Raw genomic sequence first — 25,526 nt, 5'->3', positions numbered from 1 at the left:
CACAAGCAAGAGCTACTGTTCTTTCATTTGAAAGATGAACAAAAGACCCCAAGAAATGGACACTTATAAGCAAGGAAGGTAACACAGCAACGAGCAGACAGATGGACAGATTGGATACCGTGAAAAGCAATCGCAGGAAGCAGACGTTTGGGGGATGTGCGCATGTTCGATAGCATCTTTTTTTGCTGAAGTGATGGCGTGCCAAAACTATTTTCAGTGGGCATAATCCTCTCAACATAAATGGCCTAACCAAGGAAGGTATGTGTAAACCATGTGTGAGATATTCATTCGTCTATTACCTTTGCATCCTATAGGTATAGATCACTGCCAACCTATAGTTCCCAGAGATAACATTTCCATGAACAGTGAAAAAGAATTCCAGCAATTCCTGCCCCCCCAGCACCCACACAACAGAGAACAAATATCACTACTGCTTTACTTCTTAGTTATTAAATATGTTTCTCACTGTCAACTGAGGGTTAAGGGTAGGGAAGAGGGATTATGTGGATAATGTATCTATGTGTGGTTATTGTATTTGAGAAATTCAACTTAAAAACCTCGTTTTAAAAAAAAAAATCAGTTAACCATCCTCTCAAACTAGGTCAGATTTAATCCTTATTTGAAGTAATCTTAAAGCCCTGGTAAAATCGCTATGTGTGACACACGCTGAGTGCCCTGAACCATCAAAAGAGACCATGCAGTCAAATTACATTAGTTAAGTAGTACCTTCAATCCTTCTTGCATTTTCTATATATTGCTCTTAAACACAAGCAAAATGTCATCAGATTAAATATTATCAGCATGCCTAATTTAAGACCAAAAAAAGCAAGCAAAAGAATGGACATGATTTAATCTACCAGCAGTACAATTAACCATCACATTTTACAAGTAGTATCAGACTCCACTGAGATCCCCAAAGGAAACCTTAATACACTGGTATCACTCAAGATGGTGAGCATGTAATTTACATCATGCCATCATTACAAGTTCTGCTTAATATGTAACACATTGATTGTTTAACTCGAACTATAAAAAAGGCACCATGATAAACTGATTGAAAATCATTTCTATCTATTGTTTAAGCTCGGTAATCTTAAAACACTGTATTGATTAAAAAACAGACCGGAATCTCATGTTACTATCACAATAAAAATAAAAGACCTGAATCTATAACAATCTTATAGAGCTACAGAGTGAATATCCTTATCTGCAAAATCTATCAATAAAACATAATAAATGATTAAAGAGTATTATATAAAAGTGCTTGCTTTGTCCCAGGCAATTCTAACATATAATAAAACTAATGCAACTGTGGACAAAGTCTGCATGTCTAATTTAACAAAAGATGCAGCAAGATGATGCAACTTGAACACTGAATGGCACCTTAACAAAACATAACGTGTTAAAATTGTCCAAAACTTTAATTTTGTAAAAAATTCACTTGGGGGTGGGGGGGGGGGGGGGGGAGAACTAACCTCAGCAGATGTTCCAATGAATGATAAATAGTTAATTTTGTGAATTTCATGATTTAAAGTTATTGGATTTTAACAAGCAGAAAAGAAAACATCAGTTTGAGCATAGTCCATTTTGTGCAATGGATTAATGTAGTTAATATGTCAACATAGATATTAGGCCCTGCATAATGTGCTTAAACCCTGCTGCTATTTACCACCAGTACACCAATTCTCAGGCTGCCTTCTCAACTTTTCCCTCTAATTAAGGGTTTGCCCACAGAGCTAATCAAAATATGAAATTCCAGGATGTATAAATGCAGAGCTGAAACTAATGCTTCAATCTGCAGAGCCATAATTATTGAGCACTACTGGAAATAGAAGGAGCTGAAACACAAGCGGAGCAAAGACCAAAAATAAAACATTCAAGAGGCATTCTACAGTCTAACTTTGTCTATTCACAATACATCAATCACTGCACATTCAAGTGTTGAGAAACAAATAGAGCTTTTATAAATAATATACTTAAAATGCACAGCTGCATACTATAGCACTCAAAGGACAAGGTGACTATTCGACTCTCTGGGTAGGTTTAGTCCCACTTACCAGTAACACAGGATGTGTTAATTCTAAGCTTTTTAAAAAATACAGCTTAATATTACTGACTAAACAAGTGTTTGAGAATACTCTACCTAATAAAACAGTCAAGTGGCAGGAAACAAAACCATTAATGCTTTTCATAATGTATACTGCCAACTTCTCACAGTTTGTTAAACATTAGGCAAATTTTATTAGGTAATATAATCTGTCATACTTCCCCCCCCCTCTCCCCAAAAGGACAATTATTATTATACTTAGAGATAAAATTCTTAATTTCCTTCATGCATTTTAAAATATTTTGAACCACAATTACAAATGACATAATGAAGACATCAAGTTTTAATTTAGCTTTCCAGTAAATATTTCCACAAGCCTAGTGAACAGACATTTTTAAACACAAGCAATATTATACAATTTTTGAATATACGGTTTTAGTAAAATGCATGAAAATCAAGAAACATTTGAAGAAATCACCTAATTTTTATGAAGTTTTGAGCTGAGGATAGGTGTAACATATTAAAAAATTTAAACAGACCACATAAGCATGCAGATTCTAAATAAGCTTCAGCTTTTAAAATCCTCTATTCCTATAATATTTTCTTATGAAAATTAATTGAAAACAAGTTTTCAGAAGCTCGTTCTACACATTTGCACATGAAATATTCTCAGATACTTTCAAGTTCCTCTAACTAAAAATGGGTGCACAACAAAAAGTTACAACATTAAAATATTAATTATTGCATTTAATAAGAGGAAGTTGTGGTAGTGGAATAATTCAGTGTGGCTACAAAGTTAAACTGAACTGCAGTTGCTATTCTTTATTGAGCTTTTCAAGAAATCTTGTATTTTCAGTTTCTGAATTCTACAAGAGCCTACATACATAAGTAATGGAATAACAATTTTTTACCAAATATATCCCCACCATCAGAAGCTGACATTAAATATTCATTGTACTGAGAGATGTTGGCTGAACAGACACATTTGAAGTAAGACTGTTATATTTGCTTTTATGTAAATTTAAAACTCAAACCACTGATTTTTCACATAAAACGCATTGTCTGTGTTATATATTTCTCTCTCGCGCGCACACACACAAGTTCATGAATAGGCAGATCAGCTCAAAATTAAAACCTTAGGGATTTATTTCCTCCCACACAGACAATTTCAGGTTAGTTCTCAAATTAAATAATTTTATCACTTACAACTTTAACCTCCATGTTACAGGTATGCGTTGTGCACATTCTAAAATAGTTTTAGAGGCAGCTCAGAATCAAATAAACGACATGAGCCACTAAGCAATTTCAACTTCAGACAAAACTACTTCAACTCAGTGGATTTAGGCACTGCATACAATAACAGAAAATCTTCATATAGAAGAGTTTAATATATCACTGAGCAAATATTTTACTGTTTCAGAAGCAGAATTTTGGAAATATATGGCCTTTTCAGATACATTTACATTGTTGCAAATCATGGTTAAAATCCTCACTTACTTGCTCCTCCTAGTGGAGGTTAATAAGATAGACGAACTATAGTTTTCATTCAGTAAGATAATACTTTCAGCACTGTATTCAAATATTTTGAATGAGCTCTCCTCTGCAGAAAGATCTATTCATTTTTTCACTTTAAATTTAGTCTGACATATAACCACTTTAAAAGCTTTATGTAGAATTTTTTTTGAATCATTTTTATTTTTCTACATGTTTTGGGCACAGACTTGTAGGCTATATATACATACAAACATAAGTGTGTGTGTGGGGTGGGGGAGAGGAGTAAGTAAAGATTTTTAATCTCTAACCACAGTATGATTTAATAAATTATCTCTGTGCCAACCTTTCAAATTACATCTTTACAGTTTAAATCTTGTAATTATCCATGTAACATGTCACTACCTTTTTTTAAATGAAGAATTAATCCAAATATTGGCTTTGGAAGATAGCGAAGTAATTAAATAAATTACACATTTACATAAAAAGTGTTTTCCATGGGACTCCTACAAGATAGGCTTTTTTTTTTTTCCAACTCAAAACCCTAGAGTCTAGAAATAAATTAGAGCAAATTGAAAATCACGAACAAATTTGTACTGTGCAATGAAAGGCTCATTTATGAGATGATGTGATCAGCTTTTAATATGCAGCATCATGAAGCTGCCATATTGACTCTGCTCTTGAATCTCAAAATAAATTTATGAGGAGATGGGAAGTCATGCTGTAAAGCTACGTTAGCAAATTTTCCATAGTTGCAGCTGCTAGTATAATTTTGTCTTCACTGTAACATTTTAACAGAAGCACACAAGTTAGTTACTTTAAAAACAAGGAAAGCATTAAAAATAATCCGTGGTTTACTATAAAAATTGAGAAATTACTGTGTAATTTTACTTCCTATTTTATACACACAACTGAACTCTCTGTCCCTATAGTAAATTAAATATTTCATTTTAAAATTAACCATAGAAGATTCAGGTAAGGAAAATGTTCTCTTCAACCCCTCATTGTGGAACTAAAGGTTAAAGGTGAGTCAAAGATGAACGAATGCATTTATCATTTGTTACTGTGACAACTGTAGTGAGGTTACTGGACCCCGAAAATTAATGTTGACAGGTGCAACTTCTCACTGAGTTTCTGAACACAGTAGGGGCCAATGAAAACATGCCAAGCAGTGTACTGTGACTAACAGAACTCTGCTATAATCAACTTTGCACCGTCCGTCCCACTACCCAAACATGACCATTTTACAAAAAGGGCCTCTGACTGTGAGAGCCATACTACCCACTGCATGTCAAATCAATTTTAATTAATGCCAATAAACCTTCCCATCTGGTATCAAAGCCTTTTCACTTGGCCTTTCTCAAGAATTGTAGAACAGTTTTACATTCACTATACATAGAGCTGATTTAAGTCAGCTTCAGACTTTCTTGTCCAGAGTTGAACAAACTACTTTTTATTGCACAGTGGGAAGGAGAAGACAAATCATTAATATCTAGGATACACTATCCATATAAAGCAAAAGCTTTTTTGTAATTTGTAAAGCGCTATACGCTTTCCAAATGCTAATGTGTCAAGTACATTTTAACCTAAAAAAATTAAGTTTGCCTTTTAGTGTGGAATTCAACTTTCTGTTTAGATAATTACACTGAGACTAATATTTTATCGTAAAATTGAAATTTTATTTGCTACTTATTTTTCATTGTAACTTTTTATTACAAAAACCTGATCTTAAGGTGAATTGTAAAAGGTTGTTATTTTTTCACCTATGCAGCTGAGTGACCCTTTTGCAGAGAATTACTCAATGTGAATATAACAGAAGATGAATACCAAAGAATAGCAGTGGATTCAAAAGGAAAGGAAAAAGCATTTTGTTCAACCATTATCTCACATCCCATTGTTGGATATGTACAACATGCTTCAGTGGAGAAGACGACACTGCTGTTTTGCAAAAATGACGTGGAATACCAAAAGGTCTCTGTTTCGCACCCATCTTATTGGTCTGTTTTCTCTCGTGTTTCTTTTTGCTATGTTTCTGTTCTTTAATCATCATGACTGGCTGCCAGGCAGGGCTGGATTCAAAGAAAATCCTGTGGCTTACACTATTCGAGGATTTAGGTCTACAAAAAGCGAGACAAACCACAGCTCTCTAAGGAATATTTGGAAGGATACAGTCCCTCAGACTCTTAGGCCTCAGACAGTCACTAATTCCAACAACACTGACCTGTCACCACAAGGAGTAACTGGTTTAGAGAATACACTCAGTGCCAATGGAAGTATTTACAATGAGAAAGGTACTGGACATCCAACTTCATATCATTTTAAGTATATAATAAATGAGCCCGAAAAATGCCAGGAGAAGAGTCCTTTTCTAATACTACTCATAGCTGCAGAACCAGGCCAAGTGGAAGCTAGACAAGCTATTCGGCAAACGTGGGGTAATGAAAGCCTGGCACCGGGTATCCAAATTGTTCGCATTTTTTTGCTGGGCTTAAGCATTAAACTAAATGGATACCTTCAACGTGCCATACTGGAGGAAAGCAGACAATACCATGACATTATTCAACAAGAATATTTAGACACTTATTATAACTTAACCATTAAAACTCTTATGGGGATGAACTGGGTTGCCACCTACTGTCCAAATGTTCCCTATGTTATGAAAACTGACAGTGATATGTTTGTCAATACTGAGTATTTAATACATAAGCTTCTGAAGCCAGAACTGCCTCCAAGGCACAAATATTTTACAGGTTACCTAATGAGAGGGTATGCACCTAATAGGAACAAGGATAGCAAGTGGTATATGCCACCTGATCTGTATCCAAGTGAGCGTTACCCTGTATTCTGCTCAGGAACTGGTTATGTCTTTTCTGGAGATTTGGCAGAAAAGATATTTAAAGTCTCTTTAAGCATCAGACGCTTGCACTTAGAGGATGTATATGTGGGGATCTGTCTTGCCAAGTTGCGAATTGACCCTATGCCCCCACCCAATGAGTTTGTCTTCAATCACTGGCGAGTTTCTTATTCCAGCTGTAAATATAGCCACCTAATTACCTCCCATCAGTTCCAGCCTAGTGAACTGATCAAATACTGGAACCACTTACAACAAAATAAGCACAATGCCTGTGCCAATGCAGCAAAAGAAAAAGCTGGCAGGTATCGCCATCGTAAACTGCATTAAAAAGGACAATACTCCCTCTATAAAAGTATCCCATGTGCAATTTGTAAATATTGCTGAAAGCATGTACAGTGAAAACGGATGAGCTTAATGGGAAAGTCTTTAGTTAAGCCCTCATCACATAATGGAGTTTGAAAATTATTTTTTTAATTTTAGAAGAGTATAATTCTTGAAGATAGTAATATTATGAAACTATAACCAAAAGGTTTTCCAAACAAATTTGAGGAAAAAGAGATGGTATACAAGGATTTTTCTGTGTTAATGTGCAATAATAAGCATGCACACTTTGGTGGTACACTTGCTATTTTATGTGCCAATAAAATATAATTGAGCATATTTTCCACACTAAATTATTAATTTTTTTTAAAATGCACACACTGCTCTAATTCAAAAAATTCTTTCCTCTTCAGCCATTAATGATTTCATTCTGTTGTCTAGACCTGTTGTAAATAAAACTATCCATGACAAGTTAAGGACATTTTGTAAGTTTACAAAGAAGTTTTCTTCCCTAACTTCAGAACCATGTTAAAAAGTGATTACATAGCTATTTCACAGGCAATAGGAGTTTAGTAATGTGACATTTACAATTTGAGAAGAAACTATCAATGCATTTTAAAGCACTGAGCACATACTTTACTACAGTAAGACAAACAAAACCCGCAGTTTAGAAGGCTGCTATTTTGTGGTGTGACAGCTTGTAATGTGAATTGAGGTGTAGATTAAAGTTTAAATTGAGAAGTCATTGAAGGTTACTTCAAACTCTGAATTATATTCGGAGGATGACACCATAATCTCGGTGACAAAGAGCATCCTAGTCCTAATATACTACTCACCATGCAAGTCCATTATATCTGCTATTGCATTCACTTTCTTTGAGGTAGTTAAAGGTGCATGAAAATGCAAAACTCAGTACCTTTGATCTGGTCTCAAAAATGCTCCAATTTGTGGGGGGAAAGACTGCAGTTCCTCTCCCCTCTCAAAAATACTATTAACTAAGTGAAACTTGTCATTTGAGCAAAGTAAGCCAAAAATCTTCTTTTCCACAAAGGTGGTATGGAAGTGATAATTTAGCAAAACTGACATTTCTAGATAGTAAGATGGTCTAAAAAAAAATAAAAATAACACGAGTGCAATGAAAGTCACTCCTGTGTCCCACTGAAAGTGACAGGTAAAAATGTAGATTTATTATATCTATAGGTTTCCACTCTACCAATGCACATATTTAGAAAGCTCATTTCCCAATAGGTTGCTGCCTACTAATGCTAGATATTCTAAGTCACTATTTGTTGTCACAGTGCCAGGTTTACAGCCATATACCTTTGATTTAGTAGAAAACCATCCTGCAACCTCCAATAGTACCTTTATTGGGGGGGGGAAAAATGCTTGATACATTTGGGTAATAGTTATATTATTTGATTCACTTTTATTATTTATTTTAATAAAAACAAACTATATCTATGGTCACTCAAACCTTCCTTTACAGGAAGGTTACTCAGAAGGTAGTGGTTAGTCAGCTTCTGCATTATTTAAGACTTCTCTGGTTTCCCCTAATCTTTATTACACTGGGTTTTCAAACTACGTAAGGCACAGACACTGCACTGATTTTTTGGTTGATCTTCGGGTAATAACGGAAAGAAAGCATGAGTCCATACAGATACTGTTTACTCTTAGCAACCTTTGATATGACTGACCACAAGGCAAGTACTAGTAGGTATGAACAAGCTGCATTACAGTGGTTGTGTTTGTTCCTCCCAGGGAACACTGAGCAATTTGATTTTAGAGGTCGAGCTGTATTCTATCTTGCCACCTTTTGTATTCAATTTAACTACTCAGATGGTACCACAACCACAGTGTATGAGCATTTTCAAAGTATTAAAAAGAACAATCTCTCTTCTTTCAAAGCCTGTAGGAAAAATTGCTAGACTAGTTTATGATATTTGCATGGGAGAGTGGGTATGCTGCTTGGATTAAGTGAAAGCTGCACTGAAGAAATAAATCTCATTTAGTTCTGAAAATGATGACGTTCATAGCCATTTCCTCTACATGTACATGAAGGTGACTGAGGGAAACAGACTTTGGGGCTGCTGCTTTACCACTGTGCTGATACCCATTTTTGGTTTTCCTTCAAATACAGTTTGCTTTCCAGTTGATACTTGTCAGAGATAGCATTCTGGATGAAAGCTAGACAAGACGGAAATAATGCTGCTGGTTATTGGGAAGACATCTGGAGAGATGGTTGGGGGCAGACTGTTCCCTCCATTAAGGATGTATGCTGTTCCTTAATTATGTGATATGCTATCATGGGTTCATAATGCATCCAGCACTGGGCCCTGATGTTCAGTTAAGAGCAATGGCTCAAGATACCTTCCCCAATCAACAGCTGACCCAAAGAATACAGCCCTTCCTTTCTGAGTAGGACCTCAGTGCTTAGCCATACCTTTGGCACTTCCAGGCTGGACCACTGTAATGTACTTTTTATTTGAGTTATTCAGAAGTTTCAACTAGTCCAGAATATTGTTTAACAAGTGTGAACAAGACATACACAGCACATAACACTTCTCGGTACTGGAATTCTGCTTGCTGAAGGGTTAATCCAAGGGGTTAATAGCTAAACCTTATGTGGCTTGGCACTTGAACTCTAGGGTTGGCAGCAAGGTATCCTCTAACAGACTCATCTTTGGAATTTGTTCCTCTTTAAAGTCTGCCACAGTTTGGCAGCATTTTAGGACAGGTTGCAACATCCATCAGTTTAGTCTGGCACTGTGACTGGCAGAGGATTTGTTAGCAATCAGGTGCTGTGTGTGAGAGTGTGTATGTGTGTGAGAGAGAGAGAGAGAAAAGCTGCTTAGTTTTATAAGCCATATTGAGAGTCCATCATAGTTTGTAAAAATTTGTATTAGTGCCTACGTGTAACTTGAAGGCACTTTATAAATACAAAAATAAATATTTGGACTATAAACAAGATAGCCAGTCTACTGAAGTTTTTTTTGCCCCTGAACACTGTTCTCTTTCCCCTTGTTCAGAACCAACTTTAAGAAGTGAAGGGGGGCTGAAAGACTAATTACACTGAAAGACTATTACAGGATGAAATAGTAAAATGTTTTCCCATTTAAAAAAATAAAGATTGCTTTCCATTTGTCTATGTTGTGTTTAGACACCACTTAGTTTCTGCTCACCCTAGTACAAAATAAGAAAGCATTAGTTCATGTTTAAAATAATGCAATAGCAATTTATGGTACAAATTCTTTACTCTTTTTTATTATTTTGTTTGTAATTTTTCACTTACAATATTCTCTTCACTAGAAGAAAACTATGTTTTGAGTTTTACATTGTCACCTTTCCAAACTAAGATGGACAGAAACTATATTTTTCATAAAAGTAATTTGAGCATTTGTGGCTAAAGATAAAGAATTTGTTCTATGGTGTGTTCCTACAATACACATGTACCTACAGCTCAATATATACCTCAATTGCCAATGTTAAATGAAATATTTTCATTTATCGGTTTTTTGGTTGTAAGATGAGAAAAAGAACAAATGGAATCAAACTATAAGATGACAGTAATATTATCAGGTAGATATAAGGGGAGGGAATACAGTTAAGAGCAGTCTTAAATGACGAGAACAATGGTCAGTGGACTATCAGCAGGGAAATTCCATGATTTTTGGCTAACAGTTGATACTTCCTCAGCTAAAAAAAGATGTATATAAAATAACTATGTGTAATCCAGAAAGTAACTATTGAAAACAGGCATCGTCTGACAATATATCTGTTCCCTGTGCATCTTCAGCTAAGCAAGCGAGATAGGTTCTTTTCCAGTTCAAACATCAATACCCTTCTCTGTGGAAAAACGAGGTCTTACGGCTAACACATGGGGTCGGGAGACAGGACCAATTCTGATAGATTTCCTGTGTGATCTTGGGTAAGTCTCATGACCTCTCTCTATCTCAGTTTCCACATGCAAAAGAAGAATAAAAATACTTCCAAGCCTCGAGTGGTACTGTGGGGAGAAATTCGATGTCTGTAAGATGCTTTTGAGACTTAAATGGAAGATACTACAGAAGAGCAAAATGTTCTTAACTAAGTTCAAAGTTATTAACTCAATTTTTCATGGTAGTTATGTATAGCACAACAAACATCCAACTTTCAGATCCTAGGTTGAAGGTGACATGCTGGTAAATAGTTCAGCATCCTACCTCAAGCACTGATCATATTTTCTCAGTGCATGTCTACACTACAGACTTAAGTCGACCTATGTTAGGTCCACTTACAGCCAGTCAGTGGCTGATGTTTATGCTACCTTCCTTCTGCCAGTGGTGTGCATCCTCACCAGGAGTGCTTCCACTGACTGAAGAGGGGGCAGTGTGGGGGGCTGAAAGCCTGTGCAGTTTCCACTCAGTTCCCTGCTGGGAGTGGGGGATGCAGCCGCCCGGGCGTCTCGCTTCCCTGATCGGGGAGACAGTAGCAGCAGGGCTCCAGCTTCCTGGCTTTCTTGTCAATTTCACAGCTCCAACATGGAGCCCTGAAATTAACAAGACAGCCAACTGCCTTTGTAAGTAACAGTATCTACACAAACACAGTGTTGCCCTAACTACACTGATATAAGCCCTATGCCTCTCATGGAGGTGGATTTATTATGTTGATGTAGTAGGGCACTTACATCATAATTAGATTGACGTACGCTGCCTTACATCAACCTACGTAGTGGAGACCAGGCCTTAGTAAACTTTAAACGTCCATCTGATATTGTGAGGAGGTAAACATGGAATCTCACATATTTTACAAGTTATATTTCAGAGTATATCGTATATCCATACTAAACCAAGCATTATATTCCGGTATCCTTACTATTCTAAGCATTTTTATCTAAAAAAGTATAAAAGCACAGCTAAAAAAATCCCTACTCTGAAGGGTCTCTTTCCCCCCCCCCCACCTATTTTCCTGATGTGTCCTAACCCACCACACGCTTCAGACATACGCCAGTATGAAATAGTTGGAGAAACTAGCAATGAAATAAAAAATTTAGAGCCATAAGTAATCAAAAGTATGTGAAAACTTGAGAGTGAAAGGAGAAGGTAATATAAAAACACCAGTTCCCTTCAGATTTCTTGTTAACGGTAAATACTAATGCATAGTTGAATCTATAACTCTCAATTAGTTTTTTTTTTTAAATGACTACAATACAGTAGTACATTTGCCAAGCTCAGAAAACATTGCTTTTCTTAATTCTCCATTTTGATGCATGTCACGTACAAATATTTTACGCCTTTAAAAGAACAGCATATTTAGCCACAGGCTGAGTGAATGCAGGACAATTACAGTAACTCAAACTATGGTTTCTTCCCTTAAATTTCACTGGATGTAGATAGCCCAAAGCGGATTTTACACGGATAGCGACTCAGAAACAACATCTTCCAAAACAGTCTATGTTATAACTGGTATGTGCTAATACCTTGGAAGACTGAAGTGACTCAAGTCTGTAAGCCATAGTTTAAGAATGTAGTATTTACTGTACTATTGTAGGACAGATCTTTGGTATTTCAGCTTCCTACCTCAACACTGATCATCAATATCTATTTTTGCCTGCTGAGCTATTAACATATGCGTCTAGCCAGCTGTACAATGATGTACAAAGGAGGAAAAGAGAAGGCAAGAATGCCACCTTTACTCTGTATCCAAGGCAAAAATAAAGTCACAGGTGTAAGGAATAAAGATAGGTACTTCGGTCACCTCAGTTAAAAGAATATCTAGTTGTCAAGCTACAAAGATGAAATTGTCAGGCACTACAAATGAGGCAGCTAACCAAACACTATATTCAGGGTAAAAAAATAGGACACATCTAATGTTAAGATTTTTTTTAAAAGGAGGACAAACTAGAAAACAATGTTTGAATCTATAGTTAGAAAGACCTACATAGCTATCCATTCTGAAAGAAATAAAGAACAAAGTAGGGGGTAGATCCATTTCTATGTCAAAATTTCAAGTCATTTCTCAATTACAAAGGCATGCTTTTAAAGAGCTGTACCTTGATCAGAGGGAATACTAGAGAAAGTGACATGAAAGCATATCAGGAGGTCACTAACTCCAGAGGTAATCTTTTCCATAGATGGCTGTCAGTGAATATTCAAAACAAAGGGAATGAAAAATAGATCTGATGATCTAAAATTTAAAGTTTATTTACCATGAAATTATTAATTACTGTTCTTTTTTGATTAGTGCAGTAATAAATGAGAACTACCCTGGCTACAGAATGGCACTTTCCTTTCACAGTTAAATGATTACAAAAGGATTCAGCTGAACATGGATATAGATGAAAACTACCATGTTGCCTTCCTGGTATTACCATGGCAACAGTTACAAGAGCTCTCTCCTAAGTATTTAAATCTGACAGTTTCACAGTAACACTAACACTAACTGAATGATGGTGATGCTGTATTTTGCTTTATTAGCTAACTGCTCAAATCACAGAATATTAACTATTTTCTTCATACTTTTCAAAAACTAACTCTTGGTCAGAGTACTCTGAATGAGACTGTAATCTTGAATGACTTACTGTATATACTCGTTCATTAGCCCGTTCGTTTATAAGCTAACCCCCCAAGATGGATAGGTAAAAATAGCAAAAACTGTATGATCCTTTCATAAGTCAACCCTATATTTCAGGGGTTGGCAAACTTTGGCTCCTGGCCTGTTAGGGTAAGCCGCTAGCAGGCCTGGACGTTTCGCTTACCTGGCGCGTTCACAGGCACAGAGCCCCTCAGCTCCCAGTGGCTGTGGTTTGCCGTTCCCAGCCAATGGGAGCTGCAGGAAGTGGCGCCTCTTCCGGCAGCTCCCATTGGAACAGCAAACCGCGGTCACTGGGAGCTGAGGGGCTCTGTGCCTGCAGACGCTCCAGGTAAACAAAATGACAATGTATTAGATATTCAATTCAGTGATTCCATAGAGTTTAAAATCATCAAATTTTGGTGTAGACCCGTAGACCCGTTTATAAGCCAACCCCCGCTCTTTGATGTCACTTTTTTACCAAAAATATTCAGCTTATGAACGAGTTTATACGGTATCTTAAAATAAATAAATAAATAAAAGTCCCTCCAGCCTAAGAAACACTCATAGCTATGCCTTTATGTAGTCTCAAAGATTTCACCTAAACCACTTATGTTAAGCTTCGATGGTGTAAAGTTGAAGTCAGTACAGCTAAAATCTTTGATAGATTCTCTCTCAAAGGGTTACATTCTTGGAATAACTGGTCAAGAAAGTAATATAAGAATGTTTGAGAAAAGGAGTTGTCTGTCTAAATAGATAATTTCGGTGTATACCAGGGTGGATAAAAATAAATTTTTTATTTTTTTTTAAATCAATTTTTTTTTTTTTATAAAATTCTTTTTGAGGAAAAACCTATCTAAAGATAGTTTTTATTAAGATACATTATAGCTCAAAGATATCTCATCATGGAATAGGGATTATAAATTCTAATTCTATAGTATGAGAATATATTCATGTAATGTTTAAGAAAAGTACTGTAAATGAGTTCCAATAGTTTATGGATTAGGGACCCAATCTTATAGGGGTTCCAGGGGCTTCTGTATAGATTATTTAGGTTAATCTTTCTATCTACCCAATGGGACTCAGTGCTCAATCTAGAAGATACCATCAGAGATGCTTAGTTTTGCAGTCCCCAAACTGTGGATTTGGGTCTCCAGAGATAACTTGCTTGTTAACAGCAAAAATGTTTTTAACTAACTAACTAATATATAGAGGTGAGAAATAACAGACCTCAACCCTATTGTCCCTCGGCAAATTGGTGTAGACAGAGTCAATCCCTTACCTCTCTCTAAAAGTGCAAAGTTTCAAAAAGTTCAATGAATAGAAGATTGTTGGGGGCAGAATAGATCTGGACAAGGAGAAGTCCAGAGATAAATGTGAGAATGTATAAATGAAAATGAAACTATTTGAGCAGTATATTCCAGAAGTCTTGAGGTCTTTCTGAGAGTAGCCTTTATTGATTTGAGATCTACCATACCATTTTCTCACTAGAAGGGAAAACCTATAATGGCAGCAGGCCATAATAAAGACCCAGTTTGGGAATAAGAACCATTCAAGAAATATATGTTTGCTGATGATGTTTGAAAGAAAGTCACACCAGTGAACTGGTGGAAGTCACTTAAGCACTTGGATTCAGAGACTGTTGAAGTGATACTTCTGCCAGTGTAGAAAGAAAATTTCTTCCTTTGGACTAATTCATTCCAAATTGAGAAATCGCTTAGGACCTGAAAAAGCAGGAAAGCTTATTTTTCTTTTCCAGAGTATGAACAAACAGGAAAATGAAGGTGAAGATGACTGAGTTATCTGCAGAAGCCAATATTTTAGGTTTCTCATGTTGACCTGGCTGACATAGTCGATTTAGTTTTTATTTAAAAAATATATACATTTCATTTAACTATTTTAGTTTAAAACAAATTTTAACAAAAACAAACCTGATTTTAAAAAACTTGAACGATTAACTAAATTAAAAAATCTGTATGCTTGTTTTGTTAAAATACTGTATGTTTGCTGTTGAAGAAAAAAATCCAGAATACATAATGTTGTTGTTTTAGTTAAATAAAACAATTTAAATGTCTGTCTGGTGATGTTCTCCTCCTAATATAGCGTGGCAAGAAAATCCTCCAAATGTTAATGATTAACCTCTTGAATTGGAGATATTTATGAAGTCATTGGAGGGGAACTATCTGCTTCAACTACCTTTGGTAAATGAAATAACCAAACAATCCTTCATTTTCTGATATAGCTGTAAAATTAATCTGAAAAGTTTTCAAAATAAATCACTTAAAAAATGTATAGTGTGTACCTTCTAATAATGAAACCTACATCAATTTCTGAGTTGTGAAGATGATGTATTAAAAGTTATAACAACCAACAAGAATGCACTTTTATGTAGAAATCCATGATTAAATCAAGTCTTCTTGACCAGTGATTTAAATCAAATCCACCCTGGTGTATACCTTGAAAAAAATTACTTGAGAGAGCAGGAGGATAGACCCATAATCTTTTCCAATCTTGAACTGTATGCACACTACCATTTTCATCAAGTTGTAGGCAATCTTAACTCACTGGGTACATGAAAGGATATTAAAGGCAAGTGCATAAATTGGCATAATTGAAACACTTCCACCTACAAAAAAAAAAAAAAGCAAGTCTTCAAAACGTTTCACACCTACAACAGCACAACAGATTAAATAATGATTCTAGCATTTATTTTGTCTTTAATCATAAAGTATAGGATACTTCAGTGGTCAATTGTCAACAAGACACTATTTACCATGTACACTAAAAAGAAAACTGATATTTCCAATAACTAAGCAATTCTCTGAATAGTGATTACCGATACCTGAAACTGAACTGCACGGTAGCCATAAACACTATTAGAAGCTTGCAAGAAAGTAATACATTTCATTTTGCCAACACAGAAGATCAACGAGTTAAGTATCCACTCCTGTTAACACTTTTCAAAATGTCATACTAGGTTACAAATCGGTATGATGCCTTGGTTCATAAAACCACTAAATCCCCCAGCTCTTCTTTTAAAAAACAGCTCTTCTTGTGAAAATGCCAAGTGCTCCCATGCCTCTGTATGCTTCAGGCTTTAAACAACAAAAACTCTGACCACCAAAAAAAAAAAAAAGGGGGGGGGGCTTTGCTAATAAAATGCTGAATACCTCTGCCCACAGGAAAACACATTTTGCTGAACTGTTTTAATTAAATATTTCATATGTGCTGCATTTGAGGAAGTGGGGTTGTAAGAAACACATCTAAGAAAGAGAGAGAGATTCTATGCCCCTTGTATGATTTCCAGGCAGCACACATCGCCTCCAATACACATGTGAACTTTGGTATATAAAATGAGCCTCAGCATTAACAGCCATTGTAACTACAGTTCACAGGCAGTACAGCATAGTAAAGCAAGACAGAACCACTGTGGAAATAGCCATCTGAGAGTCACTCTAAAATTTTATGTCAACTGTTAGTACTTCCATTTAATGCAAATGCCAGTCTTCTTACAGGCATCCCGCTAAAGTCCACCTAGACACTGATTTTTGTAAACAGAAAAATTCAACTCAATTATCTAACCCTGTGGAAAAACTAATTTACCCCTGTATCGTCTTTGAATAATGTAAAGCATTTGTGTTCTTATAAATTGTTCTTTTATGTACAAGAAGGTAGCATTTGTATGTTCCAATAATTTAATGGAAGAAGGATATAGTTCAGATGTGCTCTTAACATTACTTAATTCCGACGCCAAACTGTAAGTCAGTGGTTCTCAAACTTCATTGCACCATGACCTCCCTTCTGACAATGAAGTTACTACATGACCCATTGGGAGGGCGGGGGGAGTGTCGGAGCCCGAGCCCTGATGTCCTGGGTGGGATAAAAGGGAGCCGCAGGCCAAGCCCTGACAGCTTGGGTGGGGGGAAAAGGGGGTTGTAGCACAAGCCCCAATGCCCCAGATGCGGGTGGAGGCTCAGACTTCAGCCCTGGGTTCCAGCAAGTATGCTGGCCCTGGCAACTCCATTAAAATGGAGTCGCGACCCACGTTGGGGTCCCAACTCACAGTTTGAGAACCACTATGAGTCAATATCAAATATACAACCGATGGGACAACTAACACACCTGGTGCTGAAAAAGCAAATTCTAAAGCCTATTTTGTAAACACATGGATACATATAAAATTTAAAGTTGCTCTTGAAATAATAGATACATCTAACAGTAAATATTCTCTAATAATTCTGCATTAATCAACAGGACTTCTCAGTTTTTTTAATGAGAGAGGTTTTAAAGTGTATACAAAAGATACATTTTACTATTTCACCACATCCAAAAAACACAAAAGAAATTAAAAAATGCTTTTTCTGTTTTAGAAGTTTATCTATTAAACATTCGGAGTTTAAAAGTTAACTCTTTTCTTCCCTGCCTTCTCAAAATATGATCATGGATTGATAATTACAGAGTATGGTCACAAATCTATGAAAGTATAATTCAATATTGGTGCTCTCAATCACAAGTTAAGACTCATGTCATTTGTTCAAGTTTAAAAGACAAAAGTTTCCATCTATTTTTAACATTTAGACTTTTCAGTAATGGGTGAATCACTTTTCTTCCTTTCACAGACACTCTGCTTTCTACATCCAATAAGATGTGATTTTCTGTCTAGTCAACTGTGAAGATTGATGTTGCAAACAAACCTGTTATGTCCAACTTTCATTAACGTTAGTAACTAAAATCTAGGTAAGGAAATGAGAGCTCAATTAAAAATTGCAGGATTTAAATCTGAGTAAAGAATAAGTATTGTCATGTTCATTATCCACATACCAGATGGGACTACCATCATATTTTTTTTCTTTAAAGCATTACCTCACTTCCTACTCCTACAGCCAAATGACTACAGTGATTTATTGTCTGAATTTCGCACTACTAGAGCAGAATGGAAAAACTAGCAATAAAATGTATGATCGCAAGAAACGATTTCTTCCCCATCTTTCCCTCTGTTCATCTAAAAAAAAAACCTGTGCACACTTGGTAATTATATAAAGTGTATATTGTGACAAGATGGCCGATGTTGGTATGGTGTGTCCTGCGCTTTTCTTGGCGGGGGGGCTAAGATGCTGCCCCGAGGACCCCGATAGTGGCCCGGGAAGGTGGCAGAGGAGGGAAGCGGGGGAGAGGTCTGGGTTTGCTCCTCACTCTAAGCCCCAGCCCCGCTCAACGCCTGCGGGTTTCTTATCCTCTTCTCCCTTGGTCCCCACTGGGGGAGGGAGTCTCCTTGCCCTGCTGGGGCAGAGTCTCCCTTACTTCAGTTCTCTGGTCTTTCAAGTCTCAACACACCTCCAAGCTTCAGTCCTCTCTCCTTCCTTGCACACCCTGTCAGCCTGAAGCAGGGGGTTTCATAAGATTCCTGCCAGGGCCTTAATTGACTACAGGTGCTCCAATTAGGTCCAATATAAGCGCTAGGCTAATTAAGGCGAGGTTACCTAGTCGACAGGGAACCTCGCCTTAATTAGCCTAGGGCTTATATATTGACTACTTATATATCTACCACTGCTCCCTGGCCCTCCTGTATCACAATATTCATGTCTTCCAGAGAAGTCTAAAAACCAAGCATTTTTGAAAAATTGTGTTGCATAAAAAACTTCTCATGACAGCCAAATAATATAGTTATACCTATACTTCAGCACTTCTAATTCTGTATAAGAAAGGAATCCATCATAATTCTAATATTAAGCATTTTCCATTAAGAAAATTATTCTACATCACCCTTCTCATCTTGCCATGGTTTAAATCAAAAGCTTGGTTTACACCAGCAACTTATGTCAGTACACCTCTACCTCGATATAACGTGACCCAATATAACACGAATTTGGATATAACGTGGTAAAGCAGTGCTCCGGGGGGGCGGGGCTGCGCACTCCGGTGGATCAAAGCAAGTTCAATATAACGCGGTAAGATTTTTTGGCTCCCGAGGACAGCGTTATATCGAGGTAGAGGTGTATAACTACGTCACTTGGGGTATGGAAAATCCACACCCCGGAGTGACACAGTCAAACTGACCCAACTCCTAGTGGGAGCTGTGTTGACTGGAAGGCTTCTCTCGTCGACATACCAACCACCTCTCAGGGAGCTGGAGTACCTACCGCAAGAGTGTAAACAAGCCCAGAGGCATAGGAACACACCCACACACCCATAAACAAAATATATACACACATTGCATATACACAAGGCTTTGTACCACTGAGAACCAACAGGGTCCAGGACTCACTTCTAGAGTGAGACAGATGGTTGCATTGCATTTGCTGCACCATTGAGGATGCACTGAGATTTGCACTTAAAGAATAAATAATAGAATACATCCTCTACTGAGAATTTTCAAGTAAATCTTAATTAGCTTATGAATTGAGCGCATTTTAAAGTAACTGCTTCTTGAATTTTGGTAAGTCTAATTCTTTCAGTACCTTTCCAACAAAGAAATTCATTAAGTTCCAGAGCTGAAAACTAACTCAATTAGAGACATTTGCAAAACCCGAGGCCTTTTCAGTGGGATTTTAGCCACCAAAATAGCTATGCCAATGCAAACCCGTAAGCTAGAAAACATTTACACTGGTGCAATGCAATTTGCACATGTGCAGCTTACCTCAGTTTCAAACTGAGATAAATTGTACCAGTACAAATAGCAGCTACACTAGTAGCTGAATTCCCAATTCAGACAACGCCTAAAACATGGGCTGTATCTCCAATTCATTATGTGCACATTTTTAATGAATACTAGTGGTCAACAATTTCTACTAATGTGTTATATGCGGTGCAATTTTTTTTGCCAAATATATTTTACAATTAACATCAATGATTGTCAAATTTTTGGCCTTGGTGGTTTTTTTAAATAGAGAATGGGATCCACAAGATATCTCTGTAGAATAATTGCAAACTGGAAGCAAACACAGAAGTGTTCATCGAAAGGACTGTCTTACAGCTCAGCCTGTTAAGTGATTCAGTTGTCTTCTGGACATTGGGAAGTCTACTGGAGTGGAGTTCCTCTCCTCTGGCCTTCATACAAACTTCTTGCCCACTTTCCCACTCCCCCCTCCATAGCTACTCCCTCCCGTCTTTCACAGTCCAATACCCCCTAATCCATTTTCTACTGGAAAACCACAAAAACTGTATACCTAAAAAGTATGTGCGTATAACTTTTGCAAGTTAAAACATTTTAGATTTAGAGTATAAAAAATTTAAATATTTTCCAACGAGACTTAATTTGTCTTAAGACAGCAAAAAACAAAACCAAAAAACCCCACACAAACCAGATGAACACAATCTCTTCCTTCTTTTCTGCAGGTTTCCTGTCCTAAAAGAGATTCCTAGCTCGTCTCCTTCTCTCTTCCCTAGGAACATTCTGATACACATACACACACACACTTACTTTTTTTGACATATTCTTTCAGAACACACAGGCAGTCTAAGTATTTCTGATGAAGTCCATCCTACAGCTCTCAAATTTTTGATGTCATAAAGGCATCTAACATTTCTACAACTGACAACCCCTACAGAATAGCTACATAACAAGCAGGACTCTCTTAGATTGGATCAGAGACTGTATCAAATCCCAGACTACATTGTCTTCTTAAAATTACAATAACTCCTCATTGCTGTGTACAGTATTAAATTGTTTGTTTAAAACTTATACTGTGTGTGTGTATATGTATATTATGTAATTTCTCTGGAACCTAACACCCCCCCCCCCCCATTTACATTAATTCTTATGGGGAAATTGGATTCACTTAACATCGTTTCGCTTAAAGTCAAATTTTTCAGGAACATAACTACAATGTTAAGCGAGGAGTTACTATACTTCAGATAAGGTCAACTGGACTTGGTTTGTTTTAATTCACTCACACTGTATCAATGACTTAAATGTATTGAAATTTTAGTCCAATGAGCTAACATGCATTAAAATATTTACACACTTGAACAGTTCTTAATTATTCTGTAAAACGTATATGATTATAAAGGATTATTCTTTTTTATGCAAAAAGTTTGGCTAAATTCTGCAAAAGAATGGAATAGTGGGAAAAATGAATTAAAAGCAAGAAACAGTGTATCTTTAAAAGGTTAAATAGCTTGGAATCTATGCATCTATGACAAATTGTAGAAAGATTTAGAAAACAAAACGCTACACAAGTATGTGATTGCTCTAACAATTATAAAATTAGTGGATGAAGAGAAGGCAGAAGATTTATTATAGCAACTTTAGAGCACTTGCTCAGGTAATGCAAACATTTGAAAAATTAATTCAAACTGGCTTGGACAGGAGTACTATCACCTGAATAGACAAGGGGCTGAAGTACTATAAATAAAAAGGGATAACATCAATATATCTAGCTGGTGGTGAGAGATATTTACTAGGGTGCTGCAGGTTCTGCGATAGGACTGGTTTAATTTGGCACATAAGTAGGATATATAGCAGAGGTGGGCAAACTACGGCCTGCGGGCCACATCCAGCCCACGGGACCATCCTGCCCGGCCCCCGAGCTCCTGGCCCAGGAGGCTAGCCCCCAGCCCCTCCCCTGCTGGTCCCCCGCAACCTCAGCTCGCTCCACCGCCGGCGCAATGCTCTGGGCAGTGGGGCTGTGGGCTCCTGGGGCAGCGCAGCTCCAGAGCCCGGCCTGACCCGGTGCTCCGTGCTGTGTGGTGGCGGCAGCAGTGTGGCCCGGCTCCAGCCAGGTGGAGCGGCTGTAGCGCTGCCAGCCACTGGTGCTCCAGGCAGCGCGGTAAGGGGGCAGGGGAGCTCGGGGTGGTGGTCAGGGGGCGGGGGTGTGGATAGGGGACGGGGTGGTCAGAGGGGAAACAGGGGGTTGAATGGGGGTAGTGGTGCCAGGGGGCAGTCAGGAAGGAGGGGGGTTGGATGGGGCGGCAGGGAGCAGTTAGGGGACAAGGAAAAGGGGTGGTTGGATGGGGCAGGGGTCCCGGGAGGGCCGTCAGGAATGAGAGGAGGGGAGGTGGATGGGGCAGGGGTCCCAGAGGGGCTGTCAGGGGACAGGGAGGGGAGGTGGATGGGGCAGGGGTCCCAGAGGGGCTGTCAGGGAACGGGGGCGTTGGATGGGGCAGGAGTCCGGGGGGGGGGGCAGATAGGAGGTGGGGGCCGGGCCACGAACCCCTCCCCTAACCGGCCCGCCATACAATTTACGAAACCCGATGCGGACCTCAGGCCAAAAAGTTTGCCCACCCCTGATATATAGGGAAAAAATAGTAATCACCACATTAAGTTAGCATATATTATATTAAATGAAAAAATAAACAAACCAGTGTTGCATCTCCAGTGAGGACAGAAATATTACCTACGAGGTTAGCATTAGGGACAAGGAATAAAATGAGATTCAGCCTAGTAAAATGCTATCTAGTACATCTGGGAAAAATAATACAAAGCAGTTACACATAAGAGACTTATAAGAGCCACCATCATGTTTACTAGGAGAAGTCCCACTGCTTGAAACTATAAAACTATCCCAAACAAGGCATTCAAGAATATCCTGTAGGGAATAATCCTGCATTGGCACAGTCCAAAATGACTTACTGTAATAGGTCTTTTCTGTCTCTAATTCCTACAATTCCATGATCTAATTCAGTGTTTAATTTCCAAGAAACATTCCTCTTATTAATCTAATCTTTAAATGGTATAAATATATATAAAGTCTCAACTTGGTTTCATTCATTTGTAAAAATTGGACAGTCTCCCATTAGCACTGAACAATGGGAATAAAAACGTGAAGGAACCAAGCATACCCAAAATGTAACAGATCAAAAGTTAACAGCAACAATGATCAATCCCTAAAAATTACAAAGTAGATTGAAAAAATGTCATGGAAGTTTTTTTAAAATACATACAGCACAATATTTGGGTTGATAAACAGAAGGCCCTATTTGGTAAGTTATAAATGAAGATTGAAATAGCCATGAAAACCAGAAGAGTTTGAATTCCACACTTTGGGAAACGGACTCCATAGTCTAATGTTTTACAGCATAGGATGAAAAGTTGAAATACCTGAATTCAATTTTTGGGTATGGCATGGATTAAATGCGTGACCTTGAGCACACTGTATAACCTCTGTTGCCCCCACCTGAGAAATGGGGATAATATTCACCTCTCTCAGGTTACTCTCAAGCTTAATTTTTGTTTGTAACTGTTTTGGAAGTCTTGGCTGAAAAATTCTATTTGGAAAATGGGTCTGCATCAACGTTATTAAGAGTAAATTACACCAGAAGCTGATCTCTAACTGTCCATTATAAAAGACTATAACTTTCTCTGAGAAGCTAACGCCTTCATTGTTTGTGGCAGTACTATGAAATCTGGCAGTGAGAAAAAGCCCTTAAACTAGAGAAATCTGTTTTCTAAGTTCCACGAAATTCCATTCAGGTTTACTCAAGTTATAAAACCATTAAAAGTCGCCATTTCGTTTTTCTCAACTGTGTTTCTGAGGAAATTCTGGCAGCCTCCCAAATAACTGACCCTAAACATTCTAAAGAGCTAGACCTGCCAACAAAGCAGCAGCAGCACTGTCAGCTCACAGTGCACTGGGAATACCTGGGAACTGCTGAGGCAACTATAGTGGGGATATGGAGGTGGGTGAGAGAGAGAACTAAGTCAGGTCCTCATACTTCAGACCTACCATATGGCTCCCAAATCCCATCCTACTCTCTGGGAACAACACATGGCAAAGTATGCCCCCCACCTCCCCGGGGGCAAGGGAGAGAGCAAGAGCTGGGCCAGGCTCCCTGTGAACACATTTGAAAACCCTGGAGAAGTGGGATAACAGCCTTCTCCTGCTGTCTGCTATGTAGCTGACCCTGTAGCTTAGAGTTCAATTTCTTCTGGAAGATGTGCGATGGGGATTATTACAGTTGTGCATTTGATTTACCTCTTAAAAAAACAGGGGGGGAAAGCCTAGGAAAGTTAGGGACTGTCAGATTTATGTTTGCCCTTGCAACCATAATTCCATCCCCTTGGGTATACGCATTATTTGGCAGTTTAATTATATTTTTTCCATACGACTCTCATTCAGTGCACAGGCTGGATGAAAAGGGGGTAGAATAAAAGCAGTATTGGCAACTATGAACCTGGCACTTCCTAACTTGGGGTCCCATTGTGCTGGATGCCAAACAATCATGCCAGTGCAGCGTTATTTGTACTATAAAGAGGCATCTAGATATGAGGTCCCACAACAGCATGTATTGGTGACATTAGTGAGGAGGCAAACCCCAGACAGGCAGTGGTTAGTCACTTGTTTTAATAAAAACAAGTTAGCTAGTCCAGCATGTCTACACATCCACCCAGTGACTTCAAGTTGATGTCTCTGATTAATACCATGTGATCTTGCAATCTGAAATGAACCCTGGGTTTTTGTACTGACCAGAGCATAAAATGAGCAAAATGAACAAGAGTTGCACATACTGTGAATAAATGACGGAACACTGAACACTCACTCAGGAACAGGGTAAGTAGGAAAGGCATATGTGAAAGTTCATGGTTTCCAGTTTTATGTTATGAAATCTGTATGCGCTTCATGGGGTCTTTCAGTCTAGTATGCCGTAGATTGCTCCATCCTTCTTGTATTAAGGAGAGAGTGTGGGGCACCTCAGTGTCTGTCCTTAAACAGAAGTGCTACTAAGAACCATCAACAATTGAATAACTTTGCCCTAGCAGGACAATGGAGACTACTTTTTAAACACTTAACCTGTTAATAAGTTGTCTACATATACAGTGCTGCAGCTTCTCCGGGTATAAGTACTCCACCTTCCCAAAAGGCAGTAGCTACATCAACAGGAGAAGCCCTCCCATGGACATAGTGCTGTCCACACCAGTAGCTCGGTCACTATAACTCTGTCACTTAGGGATACAGATTTTCCACACTCCTAAGCGATGTAGTTATACCAACATAAATTTGTAGTGCAGACCAGGGCTAAGGGTATGTTTACACTGGAAACTTCAAAGCACTGCCTCGGGAACGCTCCTGCGGCAGTGCTTCGAAGTGCGAGTGTGGTCACGTGCGAGCGCTGGGAGAGAGCTCTCCCAACACTCCTGGTAATCCACCTCCATGAGGGGATTGGCTCCCAGTGCTCGGAGCCTGTCTACACTAGCGCTTTAAAGCACTCCGACTTGCTGCGCTTGGGGGTGGGTGGTGATTTTTCACACCCCTGAGCCAGCAAGTTACAGTGCTATGTCACAGAGTCCCCGGGCGATGCTCTGGAACTGCTCCCCACAAAGCCAGTCAG

The 25,526-nt window shown here is 38.1% G+C and overlaps 2 protein-coding genes across 2 annotated transcripts in view; one reads left to right on the top strand and one right to left on the bottom strand.

Annotated features, from left to right (window-relative positions):
- LOC112109629 (parafibromin) overlaps positions 1-25,526 on the bottom strand; it is a 179,762-nt gene that overhangs the window by 84,923 nt on the left and 69,313 nt on the right. The gene's annotated exons all lie outside the window — the stretch shown is intronic.
- Positions 14-7,052, top strand: LOC112109630 (beta-1,3-galactosyltransferase 2). Its single transcript, XM_024204205.2, has 2 exons — positions 14-258; positions 5,310-7,052. The coding sequence occupies exon 2, from the start codon at positions 5,442-5,444 to the stop codon at positions 6,717-6,719; it is 1,278 nt and encodes a 425-aa protein (XP_024059973.2). The 5' UTR covers positions 14-258; positions 5,310-5,441; the 3' UTR covers positions 6,720-7,052.

The sequence above is a fragment of the Terrapene carolina genome, unplaced genomic scaffold (assembly GCF_002925995.2).
Source record: "Terrapene carolina triunguis isolate 2854851 unplaced genomic scaffold, T_m_triunguis-2.0 Scaffold210, whole genome shotgun sequence".
NCBI lineage: Eukaryota > Metazoa > Chordata > Testudines > Emydidae > Terrapene > Terrapene triunguis.
This window is presented reverse-complemented; position numbering and strand designations above follow the sequence as displayed.